We start from the raw sequence: 22869 nt of genomic DNA, 5'->3' as shown, positions 1-22869 counted from the left end.
TCTTTTTGGATGCCCTGAACCTCCATGGGACCCCAGGGACCCCAGCGTGTGCAACTCATAACATGACACCATGCAATAACTGCCCCTCTGGGCATCCCCAGCTTCCAGCTCTTCATGCTCTAGAGTTGCCTGTAAAGGGACAAGGACATGGGATGGACCCCAGAAGGATGTAGGCAGCAGCAAGCGGCCAGTCCTATCTTGGCTTTGCCCTCTGCCTGCCCAACAACGCTGAGTTCCCCATGGTTGCCCTTGCTGACTGTCTCCCCACGCCAGCCCTCAGCTCACAAGTCTTGTCTGTATCACAAGGCTCTCAACCCTCATCCTTTCTTCCTTTTAGAATCATTTCCCAATGCTCTGGGAGGACACCTGAACCATATCTCTTAAGTCCTGTGGTTGAGAGTCCCTAAGTGAAAGCAAAGAACTTCACGGGTTTCAAGATGTTCTGAGCTGTTTCCCAAATTTTCTCTTTCCTAGTCTCTGGATCTGAAAGGCACGAGAGTACTAGGACCCATTTTCAGTTGGGAAAATTGAGGCTTAACACAGTCATTAACAAGATGCAAATGCCAGGTCCAGGGATGAGCCAAGTGGCAGATTCAGTTCTCCCAAGGAGCTCTACCTTTTGGGTGATGCACAGAAGGTGGTGTCTTGCTGGGAAATGTCTTTGTGGACCAGATGGAGTCCCCCAAAAAGAGACAGAACAAGGGCTCACTGTTCCAAGCTATATTCCTTGAAGACTGAGAATAAGATAGAGGCAGGGATTCAAAACAAAAATTCAAGGTAAAAAAATGCTTAGCTTCCTTGGTTCATTTTGTACCCTACTCTGCAGCCCTGAGCACTGACATCTCCACCAGTGTCTTGTTGGTCCCCTCCAAGGTGCAAAAAAAATAGACTAGGCTTTTCCCCAGCTCTTGATTGCCACTTCCTCGAGGTTAGGGCAGACACATCACTGCCTGCTGCTTCTCTTCTTTCTCTCCAGATCCATCACAAATTTGATGATCATGGTGACACCCAGAGCCAGTGTTCCTACCCTGATGTAATATCAGTATCGTTCTTTCCTAGAGACAGGCAGGGCTTTTGAGGGGCAGATAGGTGCAGGTAGTAGGTTTCTTTATTTCTGTTTTTTTCCCCTTCCCAGAATTTTTTTTTTTTTTTTGCATCTTGCTTGTAAACATTTAATATTAAAAATCAGGTATTTTGAGGTCATTCTATTTGTTGAAGAGGCTGGCATTTGGCTCTTAAACATTAGCCATTAGGCGCATTTTCTTTATCATTCCTGCACAGTAAAGTATGGAGTTTGCTGTCAATTACTTGATCATAGATAAGCTGTCAATTACTAGATCATAGATAAGCTGCATCATACAACACTGGCCTTAACACTTTCCCCCTTTGTGATAGATTCTGAGCTGTAGAATGTCTGGTCCAAAGAGTGTGGACGTTTTTAAGGTTGCTGACCCTCACCCACTGTTAACTCCAGGCTTCATGGTAGGTCTGTGGTGAGCATTTGACAAATAGACCAATTATTGGACACCTTACTTTCACCGTTCTTGTACCTCCAGGCTTTCCAATTTCATTCTTTCCATCTAGGGTGTCGTGAGGCTTGGCTGGGACTTCTTGAGACTCGGTGGCTTTATTACACGTCACAAATACATACCCAGGACAATTGCGGGAGCCCGTCAGAGCACTCTGCTCTGTGGAAGGAGGCTGTGGCCACTCACTTCACATCGTGTAGAGAGGAAACAGCTAAGCGTTATCCCTGGGGGACGCCAACTCCTGGGCCCCCATCTGGAGAAGCAACTTCCTCACAAGCACCCAGGGGAACTGAACCATTCCTATGGGCGCCCTACACCTCTTTCAGGCAGCCCTGGCTGTACAGCTCACACAGCACGACGATGCTTCAAGTTTCTTGCTTTGGCACCTCCAATTTTTATGCTCCCATAGCCCAGGGCTGCCTATAAAAAGGAAGGGAGATGGCTCAGATCCCAGAGGAAGGCTGGCAGTAGTGAGTTCCAAAACCCCATCTCAGCTCTCCCCACACCCCTCTGCCTGCTGGTCCAGCGTCATGAACATCCTGGCGGCTGCCGTCTTTGTCCTCTGTACCATGGCCCTCTGCTCCTATGCACAACGTGAGTCTGTTGTCCGCTCTCCTTTAACAGTTGCTACCCAACTCTGGCCCAAAGCCAAATCACATATTCCAAATTTTGGAGACTGAGAACCCCCATGTGAAATGAAAGAACCTCAAACAGGGTTTCAAAATGACATGGTTGTTTTCTTCAAGCGGGCTCGAAAGGAGTCTGTTGATCGGGGCTGCAGGGTGGAGTTTAGGAGGGGTTTTAATCCCACTTTCCACATGAGAATATTGAAGTCTAACTTATTTGCTTAGTAGCATGTGATAAACTCTAGGTTAGATTTAATCTAGGATTAAATAGTTAGATCTAAATAGTTAGATCCTGTGGGTGGTGGTAAGTTTCAGAATCACTTCAGCAGCTGCCAAGAAGTGTGAAAATCACCCTGCCTTTCACTCAGCTATCTTATGATTTAATTGATCAGAAAAAAAAATTTACACAAAGAGGGTTAGGAGAAGGGAGTAGACTGTCTAGAATTTAGTTCCCTGTAACTAATGGAGAGACGGGAGAGACGAAGCCAAGGGCGAGACTAGGGAAAGTAAAGAGAAACAAACACAAGAGCCAAGTTTCCTTTTCCCTCAAGCCTTAAATTTCCAGTTTCCTTTTCCCTCAAGCCTTAAATCTGAGCTGTCTCTTCTCCTCTCGGGCCTGCTTGTGCTGCTGAGTAACTGTTGTTCCTGTCTCCTCGCAGAAAGGGCTTACACCCTACCCACCAGCTGCTTCTCCTGGAGGATCCCCCACAGAAAAGTGGTTGCCTATTTAAACACCAGAAGTGAGTGCCCCAGACCTGGTATCATATAAGTGTCAGTCCTCCTACTCTGCCCTGGGGAGACACAAGACATGGGGTTGGGGGGGGGGGTGTCCACAGGTGTCAGAGCAGGGAGCAGTTTCCAAATGGATAAGGAGCCATCCTGGGAAGACCCAGCCCTCTGGGGGCCTTCCGTGCGTGCAGGACGCACAGAGAGGCCACTGGGCAGTTTCTTGACCGGGGATGGGGCCTGCAAGGAGCCAGGGAGGATGTGCCCAGAGGTAGAAGGAAAAGAGGAGAGAAAGAGACAGCAGAAAGGAGATGGCCTGAGATTATCTCCAAAAATCCCACAGGGATGAAGATGAAGAGGCCACAGGTGGTCAAGAACATCATTACTCATTCTCTATATAATACTCTCCACGACTTCCTCACCAGAAGGGGCCAGGAAGCCTGTGCCAGTCCCACTGACAGCTGGGTCCAGGAATACATCAGGGCCCTGAGTGGTCTGGAAGGATCCTGATAGACATGTGGGCAGGTTGGGCAGCAGGGACCTGAACCAGAGGACTGTCCCTGCAACCCCAGAACTTCCTTCTCCTTGGAGTCCCTCTCCCCTCTGCTAACCACATTCTGAAAACCTTCTTTAATTTAGTTAAGTTGTTTAAATATTGTAAATCATTTTATTCACTTGACACTTTCTCTGAAAAATCATGACAGCCTCTTATTCCCAGGAGATCATACAGTGGCTGACTCATACTTGACTTGATGGTGAACGACTGTACTCCTGTCTCTAGGTAGATATTGGACCAAATCCATCAACAGATGCTTACGGAGTTTTTATGAGCCCTTTACTCTGTTTAGAATGTCAGAATAACAGGGGGGAGAGTTATAGCTCAGTGGGAGAGCGCATGCTTAGCATGCACAAGGTCCTGGATTCAATCCCCAGTACCTCTATTAAAAAATAAATTATGAAACAAACAAACAAAAATGTCAGAATAATAAAGATTCTTTTTGTTTATTAAGTAAATCTTGGACTTCTGGATATTCTTTTTTTTTTTTTTCCCTATCTCTGAAAAATCAGTTTTATTGATTGGAAGGAATAAGAAGGAATGATTAGGGGCATCTGAGTAGGAAGGGGAGGCAAGAGAAAGAGGATAAGTGTCATTCCAACAATATCAGGCTTTGTACAGGGAAACCTCCCTCCTAGGCTAACAAAGAAGCAAAGTATAAAATGTGAATTTATATGGACCAGGGACATCTACCATTTACATGATACCAAAGCAAAGCATTCGATCATGCATATTTTTGTATTTCCATAAATTCAGCTTTCTTATGAATAAAGACTAACAGTTTTTAAGCACTTAATATGAACCACAGCCTATACTAAGGGATTTACATGAATTGTCTAGTCTTCAAAACATCGCTGTGTTGTGTACACTCTGATTATCTCCATTTGACATCTGAGAAAACAGAGTTTCGGGGAGCTTAAGAAACTTGCCCCAGGTCACACAGCTAGCAACATTGTGGTCTGCAGACCAGAGCAAGCCCCACAGTCTTAATTAACCACTAGGAAATAGTCTCTATGTGCCTGTGTTCCACCTGAAGCAGATTAACCAGGAACGCACAATTCCCTGGTCAGAGAGAGCCCGCCTCAGCAAGCAAGAAGTAAGGAATTGTTGGTTTAAGACCCCAGAGAGAACAAAAATCCAGAGATGTGAGCCTGGCACCAAGGCTCCTTCTAGACTGAGGATGGTTGCAGTTCAGAAGAGGTGGCTGAGGTTAGCTGAACCTTTCACAGCCTTGATGGGCTGGAGGAAAACCAAGTCCAGGCTGCCCAAATGAAGGGACCTTAAGAAACCATCCTCTGTTTGGGCTGATGGTTTAAAAGTAAAAGTAAATTAGAAGAGAACCATCCCTTGAACAGACAGGAGGCCAGCTTCAGACAACTGAGTGGCTTAGAAAATCTCAAACTCTCAAATTTTTAAATCCCAGATGCTAATGCAACGATGCCTGAGAAAGAAGCTTGAGCTTTCTGGCAAGAAACTGGAAAGTATAATGAGTATCGCTGCAGATTTGTAAAAGTCAAAAATAAATCCCAGAACCGAAAAGTGCAAACACTGAAATAAAACTCAGAGCAGATTCAACACAACTGAAGGAGTATCGGTAAAGTTAAAATTTATCAAAATGAAGCAAGGAGAAACAGAAAAATAAAAAACATACAACAGAGCATAAGAGGACTCAGAGGATAAAGCAGGGAATCTGTCTTCTGGTTAACTGGAGTCCCAAAGTGAGAGGAGAAGAGAGAATGAGACAGCAAATGTATCTGAAGAGATGATGGCTAACATTGTTACAAAAGTTATGAAAGATATAACTCTGAAGATTCAAGGAGGGAGAGCATCATTCCCATTGCTATCAGTGGGCCAGATTTTATGACAGCCATTCCTACCATCAGTCCTAGCCTACAGAGGAGAAACACCACTGAACTTTTTAGAGATGCTGGTGACCCTCTTACCAGTGACTCCTGATGGCTTTGGTGAATGGTGTGTTTTCTGGGACTTCCCACAGAACATAATCTGGTGGGTCTTTCAGCCTCACACAATGTACCTACTCCAGCATGCCCACTTCCATGGTCATTTCCGTCCTTTTCTTCTCCATCTGTCATGGCAATTCAGGTATTGTGACTTCACTCAGCATGAGCCATTGCGTTCTCCAGGCTTTTGGAGCTTTCCTGGCTGAAAATTTGTACCAACCTCTGGGATCCTTGCCAGAAAGTTATACCTATATCCAGAAAGGGTACCCCCTAAGTCAGTAAACTCCCCCTTATCGATTCTTGTGTTCTAGCTTCCTTGATCAAGCACTCTCAAAATTCAAACCCAAGGTACTCTTCCAGCTCAGGCTGGCACATGCTTGCTAAAGTTTGCTGTTCCTTTGAAGAGACTCCTAGACACAGAAAACAAAATTACGGTTGCCAGGGGGGAAGCAGGGAGGGAGGGATAAATTGGGAGTTTGGGTTTGGCAGATACAAAGTACTATGTACAGAATAAACAACAAGGTCCTACTGTATAGCACAGGGAACTATATTCAATGGCTTACAGTAACCTTTAATGAGAAAGAGTATAAAAAAATATATATGTATAACTGAATCACTGTGCTGTACACCAGAAAGTAATACAACATTGTAAATCAACTATACTTCAATTAAATTTTTTTTTTAATTTTTGCAGTTTTTTTGGAGTATAGTCCCTTTTCTCCCTTATCAGAAATATAATTTACTGACATGGGAAGACTGTGTAACAAAAAGACTTGCAAAATACAAACGCTCCTATTTCTAGATCAGTAATTAAAATCCTTTGCAAAAAAAAATCTTCATACCTAGCTGGCTTCCCAAGAAATTTCTACCAAATGCTTATGGAAGAGATAATGGAGAAAGGATGGCCTTTTTAACAAATGGTGCTGGAGCAAGTGAACATCCATAGACAGAAAAAAAAAAAAAAAAAGAAAAGAACCTTGGCCTTAACTTCACACCTGACACAAAAATTAACATAAAAATTATCTCAAAATTATTATGGAATTAAATGTAAAACATAAAACTACAAAACTTTTTTTTAAAAAATAGGAGAAAATCTTTGGGACCTAAGATGAGGCCAAAAGTTCTCAGATTTGACACCAAAACCAAAACCAAAACCCATAAAAGGAAAAATCAATAAAATGGACTTCATCAGTTTTAAAAGTTTTGCTCTTCAAAAGATCCTGTTAAGAAAATGAAAAGATAAGCTATAATAGGAGAAAATGTCTGCAAACCATGTATTTGACAAAGAACTTGTATTTGGATTATATAAAGAACTCTCCAAACTCAACAGTATACAAATGAACAATCCAATTAGAAAGTGGATGAAAGTCATTAATAGACATTTCAATGAAGAGGATATACATATGGCAATGGTATTGTGATTGGTTTTTTTAATCCTTATTTTTAAAGATGTAGACTGAAACAGTGCAGTAGCAGAATAATGACCCCCTCCCAAAGATGTCCCCGTCCTAATCTCTGGAACTTGTGAATAGGTTACACTACCCAGCAAGGAGGACTCAAGAGAGCTATGACTTGATTTTGAACTGGGGAGATTATCCTGGATTATCTGGGTGGGCCCAGCGTAATCACAAGGATCCTTATAAGGGAAGCAGGAGTGATGAAATGTGAGAAGGACTTGCCCAGCCATTGCTGGCTACAGACAAGGACTGTGGACAGCCTCTAGCAGCCAAAAAAGACAAGAAAATGGATTCTCCCTTTGAGTCTCAAAAAAAAAAAAAAAAAGGAGACAGCTTTGCAGATATCTTGATTTTAACCCAATGAGACCCCATTTCAGACTTCTGACCTCCAGAACTGTAACAGAATAAATGTGTGTTGTTTTAAGCCACTAAGTTTGGGTAATTTGTTATAGCAGCAACAAGAAGCTAGTACAAATATTCACATATAAAATGACACTGGTGGTTTTAAAACATGGTCACAATTTCTTTGTCATTGGAGAGGTAGGGATCTAGGTCCCCTCTCCTTGAATCTGGAAAGGCTTGTGGCTGCTTTGACCAATAGATTATGGTGGAAGAGATACGGTGGGACTTCTGTGGTCATAAAAAGCCATGCAGCTTCCACCTTAATCACCAGGAACACTCTTCTTACACCCCTAAGACTGCCAACTGGAAGGGCCATGTGTGCACAGCTCCAGCTGACAGTCCCAGCTGAGCCTGTCCTTCAACTGTCCCAGCCCAGACATGTGACCGAGGAAGCCATCTTAGAAGTGGGTCTTCTGGCCCAGATGGTGAGGGTTGTTCTTGAACTGGACTGCTTGCGATATCATTTATATCACATCTGTGTGGTCAGATCAGTTGTGAAAGAACATCAGCCCCTTCTGCTCTGTGGGAGAGAAACAGGCAGCCCACAGTTCACATCTGTCCTTGCAAGGAGGCCTGTTGCAACACCAGCTCCAGATTGCCCACTAACTAGAGAAACCATTTCTTCAGAAGAACCTCAAAGAGCAAACAATTTAATCAGAAGTGTCACCAGCCAATGGAGAAACGGAGCCATTCTTACAGATACTGTGAACCCCTCTGTTAACCAGAAGATGTTGACAACCCTGGGTTGTGCAACTCAAAGCCTGATACCAATACCATGATTAAAATATTCCCCTCCAGTCATCCCCGGTTTCCATCTTCCAGTGCCACGGGGCTTTCTACAAAGAGAAATAGTAACGGCTTGAACCCATTCTTTCAGAAGAGGTCTCTCTTTCAAAAGGGTCCAGGCTATCCTATTCTACTAAGTGGTTCAGAGAGAAAGAGAAAGAGAGGTTAATTCCACTTTATAGAGAAGATAATTTAGTTCACCAAATAATTGGCAAGAGACATACCCCAGGTACACTCATTTCCCATTGGTACAGGGAAGTTCAGATTCATGTAAGCGATTCCCAAGAGCCCTATTGTTTTGGTGACATAAGAGATACACCAGGCTTGATCTCTACTGTTTTGTGACATTGTGGGCTAGATGAAATTCCCTCTCCCAAAAGATGGAAGACCAGATAGGGCATTTTAATAAGCCAAGTCCACTAAAGAGTAAGAATAAAAGCCAAAATGGAGATACAGAGGGTGAGGGGAAATTTTCTAGGAATAAAACACATGCCCGAGTTCATGTGAGTTCCTCAATTTTAAGAAATGTTATGTCTTTCTAGTTCCTTCTGAACTTTTTGGGTGCGAGAGGCAGGAAGGAGCTGATTTTCTTTGGCTTTTGAATGACTCAGTGTCTTGCTGGCCCTTCTCTTACAGTGGGTGTTGACTCCCCAGCCTCCTGCTCCTTCCCGTACAACCCTCTGGATGATCCCTCAAGATTTTGTAGCAGCCTATTATGAGACCAGAGCCAGTGCTCTAAGCCAATGTTCCATAAGGGCCACTCACCCTGCTGGGATGAGAAACTGGGAAACTGGGAGGGGAGATGCCCACATAGATATAGGGAGGTAGATTGGGCACCATCCTGGAAATACTGTCTCTGAGCCCATCACTGATACAGAAGAGACCCTGAGGGGTTTTCTGAGTCAGTCCAGGACCAGCAGAGAACCAGGAAGAGTTGGCTAAGTGCAAAAAGAAGAGAGAAGGAGGAAGGGGAGAGGGGCAACATAGGGATAGGGGAGTAAGAGATACAAACTATTATGTATAAAATAAACTACAAGGATATATTGGACAACACAGGGAATCTAGCCAATATTTTACAATAACTATAAATGGAATATAACCTCTAAAGAAAGTGAATCACTATATGGTACATCAGTAACTTACATAATATTGTACATCCAGTATAATTCAACAATAAATAAATAAATGCTAAAAAGGAGAGAGAGCAGGAAGAAAGCTGTATGAGATCCTCACGAGACATTTAAGAAAACTAGGGGCCCTGAGGTATGGGAGCTGATTGTTAAAGAAGAGACAGACCCTGAGATTCAAGTCATAAAGAGGGATGGAGGGACCACCATGGCCCAGAAATTTCCCTGCTGGTGATGTCCTTAATCATTCTGCCATTCTTCATAGACTCCAAACTAAAAGAGACTGGCTGGTCTGCACCAACCACCCCAGCGATGCCTGGATTCAGGAGAACATTAGAAACTTGGAACTGAATCTGATGGTACCAGAAAGAAAGAGCCAAATCCATCAGTAGATTAGGAAGCAGGGAACTTAGCCAGAAGAATGGGACCTGGTAGCTCTCTTTTAGGGGTCTAAACCCCACCTTCCAGTAAACCAAACTCTGGAGTTTTCTATGTTTAAATTTTAATTTATTTAAATTATGTCATCTTGATTACATATTTCCAATTTTGAATTGTTTTCTACTGAATGTTTTCTCTAAGAAGTCACATAGTATACATTGTTTCAAGGTGATGTTGAATGATCTCTCTAGATAATGGGTTAAATCCATCAACAAGCCAGAATTTACAAATACTCATTTTTCAACAAATATTTGCTCTTTGTATTATATTATGACCCTTTGAATAATAAAGATACTTTCTTTATTTAAAAGGAAGTGTCAGACTTCTGGCCATTGGGTTGGTTATTTTCTTGACCATCAATATTACTGGTTGGGAAGAATGAAATGGGAATTTTAGGAAAATTGCAGGAGTGAGAAAAAACAGAGAAGAGAAGACATGCCACTTTAATGACATTATGCCTCACAATGGAGACAGCATCCTGGAAAGCCAAAACCAAACTTAATACGTTATAAATTAAACCATAAATGTATATTCTGTAAAATAAAATCAGCACTTTATATGAACATGAAGGAACAAACATTCCTTCATGTGTACCTTTGTTTTTTAAAATAAACCAAGCTTTCTTGAGAATAATGACTTACATTTATTGGGAGTTTAATATGAGTTAAGAATTTCCATGCATTGGCTCCTTTATTCCTCAAGATGTTACTATGATGCAGATACTGTTGTTCCCCTAGTTGATAGATGAGACAGAAGTTCGAGAGTTTAAGGTTAACTTCCTTATGGCTATATATTTAGCCCTGTTGGGTAAACCTAGGTCATTCATGTCCCATGCTTTTCACCATCAGATCCCTGTCTCTCAAGGTGTTGTTCCACCTGGAACAGATTTAACCTGACATTCCCTGTTCCATGATACTGATACTTTGCTTCCAGCTAACCAAGAGATCATCCTCTTGGGTGGGCAAAGGCAAGATAATTCAAGTCCCTCTTCCTCCTGTGGCATCTTCGCTTTGCTCACACTTATCAAATGAAAGTCAGAGTGCAGGCAAAGTCTCTCTGCTTGGCATCTCTCTCCCATCCCCTTACCCCTATTCGGGCACACTCAGAGCACATCAGCAAATATACTGTCCATGTTGAATCTGCCAGGTATTGAGAAGACTCTCTCCTTCCTTGACGGCACCCCCAATCTCTACAAATATTTCCCTTGGAGCGCTCTCATCTGCCTTGATGGTGAAGGGAGTAATGAAGCAGTAACATTCCCTGCCCTGGGCAAAGATTCTCTCTTCTCCCTTCTTTTCAATCCCCTGCTTCAGTAGACTGGAGGGATGGAAAGGTGTATATCTGCCATGTCAGGGGATATCATATCTGAAGTGGGTCTATGAAATGGTCTTTTTTTTTTATTGAGTTATAGTCATTTTACAATTTTGTGTCAAATTCCATTGTAGAGCACAATTTTTCAGTTATATGTGAACATATATATACATTCATTGTCACATTTTTTTTCGCTGTGAGCTACCATAAGTTCTTGTATATATTTCCCTGTGCTATACAGTATAATTTTGTTTATCTATCCCAGTCTGTGCCTTCCCACCTCCCTGCCCCCTTGGCAACCACAAGTTTGTATTCTATATCTATGAATCTGTTTCTGTTTTGTATTTATGTTTTGTTTTTTTTCATATTCCACATATGAGCGATCTCATGTGGTATTTTTCTTTCCTTCTGGCTTACTTCACTTAGAATGACATTCTCCAGGAGCATCCATGTTGCTGCAAATGGCGTTATGTTGTTGGTATTTATGGCTGAATAGTATTCCATTGTATTAATATACCACAGCTTCTTTATCCAGTCATCTGTTGATGGACATTTAGGCTGTTTCCATGTCTTGGCTACTGTAAATAATGCTGCTATGAACACTGGGGTGCAGGTGTCATTTTGAAGTAGGGTTTCTTCTGGATATATGCCCAGGAGTGGGATTCCTGGGTCATATGGTAAGTCTATTCCTAGTCTTTTGAGGAATCTCCATACTGTTTTCCATAGTGGCTGCACCAAACTGCATTCCCACCAGCAGTGTAGGAGGGTTCCCTTTTCTCCACAGCCTCTCCAGCATTTGCCATTTGTGGACTTTTGAATGATGGCCATTCTGACTGGTGTGAGGTGATACCTCATTGTAGTTTTGATTTGCATTTCTCTGATAATTAGCGATATTGAGCATTTTTTCATGTGCCTTTTGATCATTTATATGAAATGGTCATTTTTGAATGAGACAACAGGATATATTCCAAACAACATCTTATTAAATTACACCAAAAATTTCAGGAAGATGGAGGGGAAAATAAAGGAGAGTAACTACTCTTAAGATTACACCAGAACTCTGCAACTTAGATAGGAAATCACAGCTCGGGTCCCAGCTTTAGAAAAGATAGACGCAACTCATATCATTGGTTAGCATTCCTCACATACCAAGAAAAAATAAGAAAAATGACATATTACCTACTTAAGGGTATTGAACACATAATTTTGCTTCTCAAAGGAATTAAAGCTTTTTCTTTTGCCATTATCTTTCCTTACTACTGTTAGAATTGAAAATAAATGTTCACCCAGGGGAGGTCTTGGTTATGCTGAATATAGCAGGTAGCCAGGAACAGGGCTCAGCTCATAGTACTCATTCAATAATTGTTTACAGAATAAATGAAAGAGTAAATGGGTGAACTGATGAATGAACAAAGAGTGTTAATGGAACAGGTAGAAGAGAAAAAGCAAAATGCTTGGTCTCCAGTTTTTATTTGTCCCTTCTCTGTCCATTAGAGTCTAAAAGGGCATAATTCCCAGGGATAAGAAGAAATTGAAGCCCAAAATGGGTAGCTAGATTGCATGGTGTTTCATTCCTTGGCTTGGATGAAGTCCTTTCTAGCAGCTGAGATGACTTACAGTGGAGACTGATAATCTTTGTGGATTCTAAGGCAGAGAGGTTGTAGTATGTAAGAGGAACAAACCTGTTACTTCTTGAAACACCACTTAGAAAAGGAACAGGAAAGAAGATGATTCTATGAACTTGAGAGGGGTCTGCCACCTCGGTTTTGGGCAAGATGGCATACATAGGCAAGTCTTGGTAAGAAACTCTTTGTTAGCACTTTTAAAAGGAAGTGATCACTGCAAGTCAGCATGGATGCAGCTAGGGCCAGTGAGGCTGGACCACCTCCACTTCCTCCTCTAGCATCCAAGGAACAGGGGGCTAGAAGAAGCTGTAGACCAAAGCTCTGATCTCCAGCATTTAATAGAAGTATCCCTGATCTGCTGGGAAAACAGTAAAATTCAGTAAACGGATGCACAATCTGTTGCAGGGCCGGCACATCGTGATGTGTGCCGATGCAAAAACAAAGACAACGATTTGACCCCGAAAAATCCCTTGGAGCCTTAATCCTCCCCAAGTTCCCCTCCCCCACTCTAGCCTGTCTCCTTTGAGTAGAGAAGTAGTCAGTTAAGCATGAATAAAGCTTCGGGAGAAGGTGCATGTTGCTTACCAAAGCACGGAAGGCAGATGACTCAGAGTCACCAGGAACTTAGGTTCAAGAGCCTGGAGTCAGCATAGGGACCCAAGTGCTAATATGAGTCAGCTTCTTCCACCCTCCTGCCCCTGTGTGTCCCCCACCTCCTCCACAACCTGATGTTCTGCTAACCAAGGGACAAAGGCCACTGTCTGTCACCTACCCAGTCCTGTGCACACCCACTAGCCCACAGGAAGCAGGGAGGAAGAAGGCAGTCATCAGAGGCATCCACGACATGCCCCTCCATCTCTCTGCTCTTACAAAGAATGGGGAAAAGCACTGCTCCCCACTTAGGGTCTTGTTTGTTGGGAGAAATCAGGCAGCTCAGAACCTCTCCATCCACCTACCGGAGGGAGACTGAAGTTGAAGGGGGAGGAATCCATGGTCTTCTCTTCCTTGCTTTCCTTAAAGCAACGGACAAGTGTTCCTGCTATATCCACCCACCTGCTCTCCAGAATATAGCTACCCGCAGCCCCACGGGAATAGGAGCCACACTGGCTCGCTTTGTCACTACCTGCAGGGTCCATACGGATGAAATGGGATGCAAACTGTTGAGTGACCAGACCCAAAGGACCTGGACAATGGAGCTCACCTCCTTTCTCTCCAGTCATGGGCTCCTCTGTCTACTCCTCAAATGCACCACACACATTCCCCTCTCCAGGTCTCCGCCCTTGCTGTTCCCTCTCCCAGGACACACTTCCCCTGATCTGTGCAGGTCTGGCTCCTCCTCCACAAGCAGGTCCCAGCTGAAATGATACCTGTTCTGAAGAGACTCTCCTGACTGGCTTACTCCTCCATCCATGGTTCTCCATCCATTCCTTTCCACAGCCAACCTCCGCTCAACCCTCAGGCGCTCTCCATCGCATCACCTTGATTTACTTTCTTCCTACCTTTTTAAAAAATTATTGAAGTATAATTGATTTACAATGTTGTGTTCATTTCTGGTGTACAGCATAGTGATTCAGAATATATGTATATCAGATTCTTTTTCATTATAGGTTGTTACAAGATATTGAATATAGTTCCCTGTGCTCTACAGTAGGACTATTTTACACATAGTAGTCTGTATCTGCTAATCCCAAACTCCTAATTTATACCCCCACCCTTTCCCATTTGGTAACCATAAATTTGTTTCTATTTTCTTCATATCTTTGAAATCCACCTCCTACTACATTGTCTGTCTGACTTCTTCACTACAATCTGAGCACCTGAAAAGCAGAAGCCTTGCTTTCCTTGTCTGCCTCTGTATTCCCAGCACCTAGAAAGTGCCTGGCACACTGTAGAAGCTCAGTCGACATCTACTGAATGAATGGACATCAGCCCTGACATTAAAGAAAGATTTCACTCCCTTAGATTATGTCCCGTACTCCTTTCAGTAACCATGTAAAGCTTTAAAAGCTTAAGGAAATTCCTTTAAAGTTCCGCTAGCTTATAATTGGTAGACTCTAGGACTAACACACGCGCTCTGATTAGATCAAAGGTTCCTGCTCTTGTCAACAGAAGAGGGGGTTAAAATTTTATTTTTAGTAGGAGAATATTTTCTTTGCAAACAAACTGGAACCCCATTATATAAAATGGATCAAAACACAGGTGTTAGAACCATGATGAGGTATCACCTCACACCATTAGTATGGCAACTCTCAATGATAACAGACAATAACAAATGTTGGTGAAGATGTGGAGAAATTGGAACTCTTGGGCACAGTTGATGGGAATATAAAATGGTGCAATGGCTGTGGAAAACAGTGCATCTGGAACTATTAAAAAACTATATTTTTTAGGCAGTTCCTGAAAAAATTAAAAATGGATTTACCATATGATCCAGCAATCCCACTTCTGGGTATATATCAAAAAAATTGAAAACAGGGTCTTAAAGAGATATTTATATGCTCATGATCATCGCAACGTTTATTCACAACAGCTAAAATGTGGAAGCAGCCCAAGTGTCCATGAACAGATGGATGGATAAGCAAAATGTGATCTTTGCACACAATGGAATATTACTCAGCCTTCAAAAAAGAAAGGGAATTATGATGTAATGCTACAAAATGGGTGAACCGTGAAGAAATTATACTAAGTGAAATAAGCCAATCATCAAAATACAAACTCTGTATGATTCCACTTACAGACAAGTTACCTCGACCAGCCAAATTCATAGAAACAGAAAGTAGAACAGTGATTTCCATTGGTAGGGGAGGGGAGAATGGGGAGTTATTGTTTAATGGGATAGAGTTTTAGTTTTGCAAGATGGAAAAAGTTCTCTGGATGGATGGTGGTGATGATTGTACAGTGTGTGAATGTACTTAATACCACTGAACTGTACACATAAGTGTTCACGATGGCAAGTTTTACATTATACGTATTCTGCAACAATAAAAGGAAACTGAAAATGCCACACAGGTGCCTAATCTGAATTTGGTGGGAGTGGAGGTGGGAGACATTCACCTCTACCTGGCTCTACTAGGGTAACCAACTCATCTGAGAGTTAGCACTGAAAGTCCCACATCCCAGGAACCCCCTTAGTCCCAGGCAAACCAGGATGGTTGGTCACCCTACCTCTCAGTCACTAAGCCACCGTGGCGTCCTGTGCAGGGATCCTGCAGCACAAACTTGAGGTGACAAGATACAGCTGCATTCCGTGGAACACACTGCCCTGCCTCTGGCTCCCCCAGCCCGATCCAAAAGAAACCTGTCCCTCAGTCCCACTCCTGGAGTCAGTCCTGGCTGAGCGGAGAGTCCTGTGCCACTTCCTTGGTTGCTAAGGATCTGATCAAGGTCCCTGTGCTGGGCAGGGGGCAGGAGCCTTCAGCTCAGCCTAGGTGAGGGGTTCCAGTCCAGTCCTGGCTGGTGAGGCCCAGCCATCCCAGGATCCCTCTGGACCCAGCTCCCTACTAGGCCTGAGTCTTGTGCTCAGGGTGGACACAGCACAGTACGCCCACATCCCTATTCTGGCCAGCCCTCGAGTTGCTGGTGCTGAGACAGTCTCCCAGGCCCCTGAGCTCATGGTCCACACTTGAGGATGGGCTCACTGAGCGGGCTGACCCAGGCTCCCTGGGGAGGAGCAGGAGAGGAGAGAAAAGCCTCTGGTCTCTGGGCTTCTCCCACCACCCCCCTCAAGATATAAGCCAAATGTGAAGCGCAGAGTCATTCTCTGCCTTCCACTTCTCTTGGACTAAATGACTTAGTTCTCATATTTTAGATATGTCATTGGTCACAATTCCAAAAAAGCCACACTCCCATGCAATCTTAGATTTTTTCGATCTTGTGACTTCCTGAGCAGCAACTTCTTATAAAGGGGGCTCAGAGTCTGGATTTCAAGGAGCCAGAGAACCCAAGAGTTCTCAGCACAGCCCTGTTCCTGCAGCCGTCAGCCACCAGAAGGATGAGGGTCAGCCTGGCCACCCTGGCCTTCCTCCTCACCATCGCTGCCCTCCACTCTGAGGCCAGTCCAGGTGAGGCCTCTTCCTCTCATTGTTCTGAGCAGAGAACACAGTGGCTGGAAATTGGGATGGGGCTGCAGGGGGTGGGGGGGAGGCGGGGGATGCTACAGGGAGGAGATGTGGGTGGTCCAGAAAGGTGGCCCGGAGGTCCCTGCGAGACAGACAGCGTCTATACCAGGGGTGTCTCCCAAGTCCTGGTCAGAAGTTGCTTCTTCTCCTCTGGGGAGAGGACAGCTGCCTCTCAATACAGCTTTCCTGACCCTTGGTCCCCAGACTAGAGAGAGAGGCTGACCCTGAGCCCTCCAGGCTGTTGGCTCAGCTGTCTCCCAGGGACGCACAGGAGCCAGGCAACCGCAGAAACTGGGAGGGAGGCAAACACAAAAGATCAAACTGTCTTCACGGCTTAGATTTTACCATAATTGGATTGGTTGCCAACACTGAAAAATTGGAAACATTGAAAAATCTATATTGCCCATTTCTTTCACAAATATGGAAGATCAAGCAGACAGGCGCCCAGTTTCTGTGAGCTAACCTCCAAGGAACTGAGGTGGTGATGCTGTCCCTTTAGCCAGGGGGCGCTCCCCGGGCCTCCGGGGTCCCCACTGCCAGGCCGCACCCACCTGCTATCATCTGGCATGGGAGGGCATTTGAGCCTAAGACACCTTGTCAGCCTCCCTATAAGAGTCATCTCGTGTGTATCCAGCACAGAGCCACTCCTGGCATGTACGTGATAAGCTCTGACTCCCAGCTCACTGCCCTCAACAGGCATGGTTGTCTCTGCAGTGGGTGAGAGCCAGGGCAGAAGGGGGCACGGTGGGAGCCCTGGGAGGAGGTTTCCCCTGAAACTACTCTCCTGAGTGGAATTGCAACCAAATTCAGAGACAGAAAAACACTCCTTCCCAGGGCTGTCATTTAACATCGTGCCAGTGCAAGGAGTGATGGCTGTTTCCTGGGAATTTTGATTGCAAAAGAGTTTTGGGTTTTTTTTCACTGCTTTCCCCTAATTCCAGTTATTGTCGTGTGACTTGTCATCTGCAAATAGGATAAGGAGCACTTTCTTGCAGGGCTGTTGTGAGGGATGGAGATAAGCCACATCAGGAACTAAGCCAGGCACCAGGCTTTTAGCAAAGACTTAGTCCAGGTCTTCCTCGACCTATGATGGGGTTCCCTCCTGATAAACCCTTTGTAAACTGCAAACAACAGAAGTCGACAATGCATTTCATGCACCTAACATACCAAACAGCATAGCTTAGCCTCACCTCCCTTAAACACGCTCGGAACTCTCACGTAGCCTACAGCTGGGCAGTAGCATCCAACACAAAGCCTATTTTAGGATAGAATGTTGACTAGCTCGTGTCATTTTTTTTTTTGAACATTGTCCTGAAAATGAACAACAGACTGGCTGTCTGGGAGCAGACTGGTTGTCAGTGTATTGGTGTTAACTCTCGTGTCCCTGTGCCTGACCAGGGAGCTGCCCAGCATCCCGAGAGAGGACCTACCACATATCACGAGGCCAGGACAAGATCACAATTCAGAATTCAGAGTAGTTTCTACTGAATGTGTATTGCTTCACATCGTCGTACAGTTGAAAAATCCTAAGTTGGGGACCATCTATAAATGGAAGGGTTTTTTTTTTAAACATTTTTTATTGATTTATAGTAATTTTACAATGTTGTGTCAAATTTCAGTGTAGTGCACAATTTTTCAGTTATACATGAACATATGTATACTCATTGTCACATTTTTTTCTCTGTGAGCTACCGTAAGGAAAGGTTTTTTTTAACTTCAGAGAACAGCAAAAGAGAATGGAGAAACAGCTGGCTTCATAGTCATAAAAACAGAGATTCAAACTGAATTCATTCAACATATATATTAAAAGCCTACTCTGTTCCACCCACTTAGTCAACATGCTGGAGTACAGCAGTGGTGCAGAAGCAGACACATGTGCACCCAGGGAGCTTCAGTCTGGAAGTTCTGCCCTCTTCAGCTTGTGACCTTTTGTGCCCTGTTTGGCCTTCCTGACCCTCAGTTTCCTCATCTGTTCCACGGGGGTAATAAGGCCTTTACTGCACAAAAAAATGATCGGCATAGAAATCAATTTGCACAAGACCTGTCCTATTGATATTATTTGCCATTTTAAGGACAAAAGTTCAGAAAGGGTGAGTATCCTGTCTGGAGTCACACAGCTCTTGGGAGACGATACAAGGACAAGTCTAGCTTTCCTACCTCCAAGCCAAGGCCCTGCACCTCCGGGCAGAGCAAACCTCTTCCTTGGAGCCTCCCCCTGAGGCCTGTGAGGGAGGCCCTCTCATTTGCAGGGGACAGTCCCACCCTGCTGTAGCCCACTCTGGGCATCCACTAGCATTTTCATGTGGGAATTCCCTCTCAGCATTTCTCAGGAAATCATATGCTTTTGGGGCGGGGCGGGGGGGAGGAATTAGGTACTTTTATCTATTTATCTTTGAATGGAGGTACTGGGGATTGAACCCAGGACCTTGTGCGTGCTAATCATGCACTCTACCACTGAGCTATATATACCCTCCCCCCAATAACATGCTTTTCTAAATCCCAAATCCTAAGAAAACTCAGTTGAGAAATTGGGAAAATGGGGAAAAGTATTGCAAATCTCCTTCAAGCTTAACACTCAACAGAGAGATGTTATTAATTTAAAGGAATTCACTGACATCAACAGCAAGAGCAGGAAACACTTGGCAGGTGGAGTTCAAGGTTAAGATCAGCATCTGGGGGGATCGGGACAGGAGCACGTTGGGGAGAGGTGGTCCTCAATGCAACAGCTTGAGGCTGTTGCCACGTTACAAGTGTGAGTTCACAGCTCCATCTGCTGCCAAGAAGTGCTAATGCGTTTATAGAATACACTTTAAAACTTTAATATAGTATACTTTATATAACTAATACTCTTTCATAAATTATATAAGTGGTGTTTCAAGAAGTAACAAGTTCAGGAAGCAAAATGTGTCCGTAAATGGGCAATTTTACCTGTGATTCTTGCTAGGAGATGTGGATATTATGTTGTTTGAATAACACTGTTCACTGACATTGCCCAGCATTTAAGTAATTGCTCTAGGCTAGAGCGCTTCATAAATGCTTTAACAGAAGAAAAACAAAGAGAAAATGCATAAATGTTGAATACTAAGGACAGGACACCAGATACATTTGCTAATTTCTATATTAAAATCTAAATTAGCAAAGCAATACCAATTTGAATGGAAGAGTCAAATTCAGGATAAGCAGACAAGAAATGCCCATCATTCAAAAAGGAAATGAGCTTACGTGGAGCATTAAGTACTCCAACCCCAACTTGAGGATGCATTTAGACATGCTTTCAACAATTTGGCCAACATCAATGCAAAATGGAAAACATGTTCTATGTCTGGAACGTTTGTTACAAAACAAAGACTACAAAGAGTATGCAATTGATTCTTCCTGTGTTTGAAATTTTATTTGAATTGAATAACTTTTATATTTTAAATATTAAATAGTTGGTTTTTTTCCATTTTTAAATAATGTTCACTGGCCCTTTATTTTGGGTTAATGTTCTCTTCATATTTTCCATTATCAACTGTCTGTATCTGCTAGAAAACATTCAATATGTTATTGAGTATATAATCTTGTCACTATACACAGAAACATCATTTATTATTACCGTCCTTTTTTTTTTAACAGAAAACCTCAGAAACGTTTAAAACAACTCTATTACGGAAAAGTGTTTCACTGTTTACCATGAAGTCACCCATTATTATTTTTAAAACATGAAAATAAAGTGTTATAAAAAAATATGGTACCCTGAAAACTAATACAATGTTATATGTCAATTTATATCTCAGTCTTTAAAAAAGACAAATATGGAATATAATCTATGATTTGAGAATTTCCAGGAATTCTGATTTCTGATTATCCCCAATCCTGAGGATAATCAGAAATTTGAAACCCTAGGACCACAGAGTCCCATCCCAGCCATGAGGAAGGTCTGAGAGGAGAGGCTGGGAGGGGCTGGCAGTGCGGGTGAGGAGGAGGGGAGATATTAGAGCAGGATCCTGTAAGATGGGGAGGAGGAAGAGCTGCCAGGGAGGGACCAGGACATTCCCTGCCAATGCTCCCGTCTTACCTCTGCCCTCCATCCTCACCCCCACCCCCCCTCACTTCCTCATCCCTGATGCTCTGCGGAAGAGAGATACTGGTCTAGGCTTTTTGTGGAGAAGCTTTTAGCATCATACAGCCCTCTGCCTTGCAGAACCAGCAGATAACCCGACTACCTGCTGTCTCTCCTACATTTCAAGAAAAATCCCACTCTCCTTTGTGAAAGATTATGAAAGGACCAGTGATCTGTGTTCCCAGCCGGGGGTCATGTAAGTAGGGTCCTGCCAAGGATGGAAAGGATGCAAATATGGGCACCAGGGGGCCTGGGAGAAGGAAGTAGGGGGGTGGGGCTCTCTAGGGACAGACGTGGGGAGGAGGGCCATGGGAGGGAGCTGCTGAGGGGAAGAGAATGGGGTAGTGGAATGGGTTCTTCTCCCTCTGGCTGCCTCTCAGTTCTCATCTTTCTCCTTCTTGCTCCACAGCTTCCTTACTAAAAAGATGCGACAAATCTGTGCCGACCCCAAGGAGGCCTGGGTGGAGAAGTACATCAGATACTTGGACAGTCAAAAGTAGCCGGGAGCAGTAGGACCACCACAGCCCAGGGAATGTGAGAAGAGGCCACAGGGTCACCCCCCCTCCCCAGCCAAATCTCTCAGCCCCCGGTGGTCCCTGGAGTTGTCCTGGCCTGAGTGAAAGGCCATTCTTGCTTTCCTGCGCTCCCCTGCTCTGACGGATCCACTCTCTCCTTAAGCTTTGCCATGATGATGCTCTGCCCTGTGGGCCCCAGGACAGCATCCCTCCTCCCTTTGCAGGCACTCAGGTGCTGAAATAAATCTGTGCTGTAGAAAAGGACCTGGTGGTTTAAATCAATTCTCTCAAGACAGTTATTTCTTTTATTTTACAGATACGTCTATGATATTTACTATGTACTAGGTGACTTGTAAACACTTCAGTAGGAGCTAATTTAAGTGCCAGAATGATGGGGGCGGAGTTAGAATCAGGAGAAGGACAAATGAGCAGTCCTCGTTCAGGGTCCTTAGATAACAATAGTGTGAATACAGGCAAGCTCAGTGGGGTGGTTTGTTTGCAGGTGGAGAGCTGAGGTGCCCACCTCACACTGCTCATCATTCCCTTTGTCTCTGTGGGTGCTGCAGCTCACCCTTCCTTGAAAGCTCTTCCCCACATCTCTGCCAGTTCCAACATTTCCTGTCCACCCCTCAAGACCTACTACAAATAGCACTTTCTTGTCCCTCTCACCCACTGATATCTTATAGTCTTTCAGTTGCTGCCCTGGCCCTCATCCATGCTGCCTAGTATGAAAATGACTGGAAATTTAACCATCCCCCGACCATCACCTCAGCTAAAGACAGAGGCAGGAACATGGCGGTGTTCTGTGGACTGTGAGGCAGAAAAGGGGGATTTGCCTCAGGACCTTTGCATATGCTATTCCCTCTCCGAGGTCTCCCATAATAACCACTCTTAACTGGCCAATTCCCACCCATCCCTTTGGTCTCAGATAAATGATCCTTCTTAGTATAACCACTTAGTATAAGCTTGGTCTCCAGTCATACCATTTTATAAAATCATATAACTAATCCATCATAGCTCTTATCACACTTGGTAATTATGTATTTATTATATGTGGTTATTTCTTTCATGTTTTTCTCCCTCACAAGACTGTCAGTTCCATGAGGCCAAGCAGCATTGGATGGGTGGTGAATCAGGAGGTGGAAATGCTTTGCTGATGTCCCAGACAGTGTCTCCTCACCCCCACCTTTACCCTAAAAAATGAGCTGGGTCAATAAGATTATACCAGGTTTCCAGGTTAGGGTGGAAATTATGGCCTGGGGGCCAAATCCAGCTGCCAGCTGCTTTTGGAAATAAAGTTTTAATGGAACACAGCCATGCCCACTTGTTTTCACATTGCCTGTGGTTGCTTTTGCCCTGCAAGTACAAAGCTGGGCAAGTGTGACAGAGACTTTACGTAGCCCACAAAGCTTTTAAAATACTTTCTAGGACAAATAGCTATGTTGGTATACAAACATCCCTGGGCAACGGGCCTCTAAGCTCCAGGTTTTCTTGTCCCCAGCAAGACCAATCCAGAAAGCTCCTATCGCTACATGACCAATTGGTTCTCCCAGCCCCCTCCTAACTTCTCTAAAAATGTGTGAAGCAACT

The 22869-nt window shown here is 43.9% G+C and overlaps 1 protein-coding gene across 1 annotated transcript; it reads left to right on the top strand.

Annotated features, from left to right (window-relative positions):
• The first annotated feature begins 16476 nt into the window (after nucleotides 1–16476).
• Nucleotides 16477–22542, top strand: LOC105064291 (regakine-1-like). Its single transcript, XM_010949169.3, has 3 exons — nucleotides 16477–16605; nucleotides 20846–20960; nucleotides 21174–22542. Exons 1-3 carry the CDS (start codon nucleotides 16536–16538, stop codon nucleotides 21262–21264), a joined length of 276 nt encoding a protein of 91 aa, XP_010947471.1. The 5' UTR covers nucleotides 16477–16535; the 3' UTR covers nucleotides 21265–22542.
• The last annotated feature ends 327 nt before the right edge of the window (nucleotides 22543–22869 follow it).

The sequence above is a fragment of the Camelus bactrianus genome, chromosome 16 (genome assembly GCF_048773025.1).
Source record: "Camelus bactrianus isolate YW-2024 breed Bactrian camel chromosome 16, ASM4877302v1, whole genome shotgun sequence".
Lineage (NCBI taxonomy): Eukaryota > Metazoa > Chordata > Mammalia > Artiodactyla > Camelidae > Camelus > Camelus bactrianus.
The sequence above is the reverse complement of the archived record's forward strand: the minus strand, read 5'-3'. Positions and strand labels throughout refer to the sequence as shown.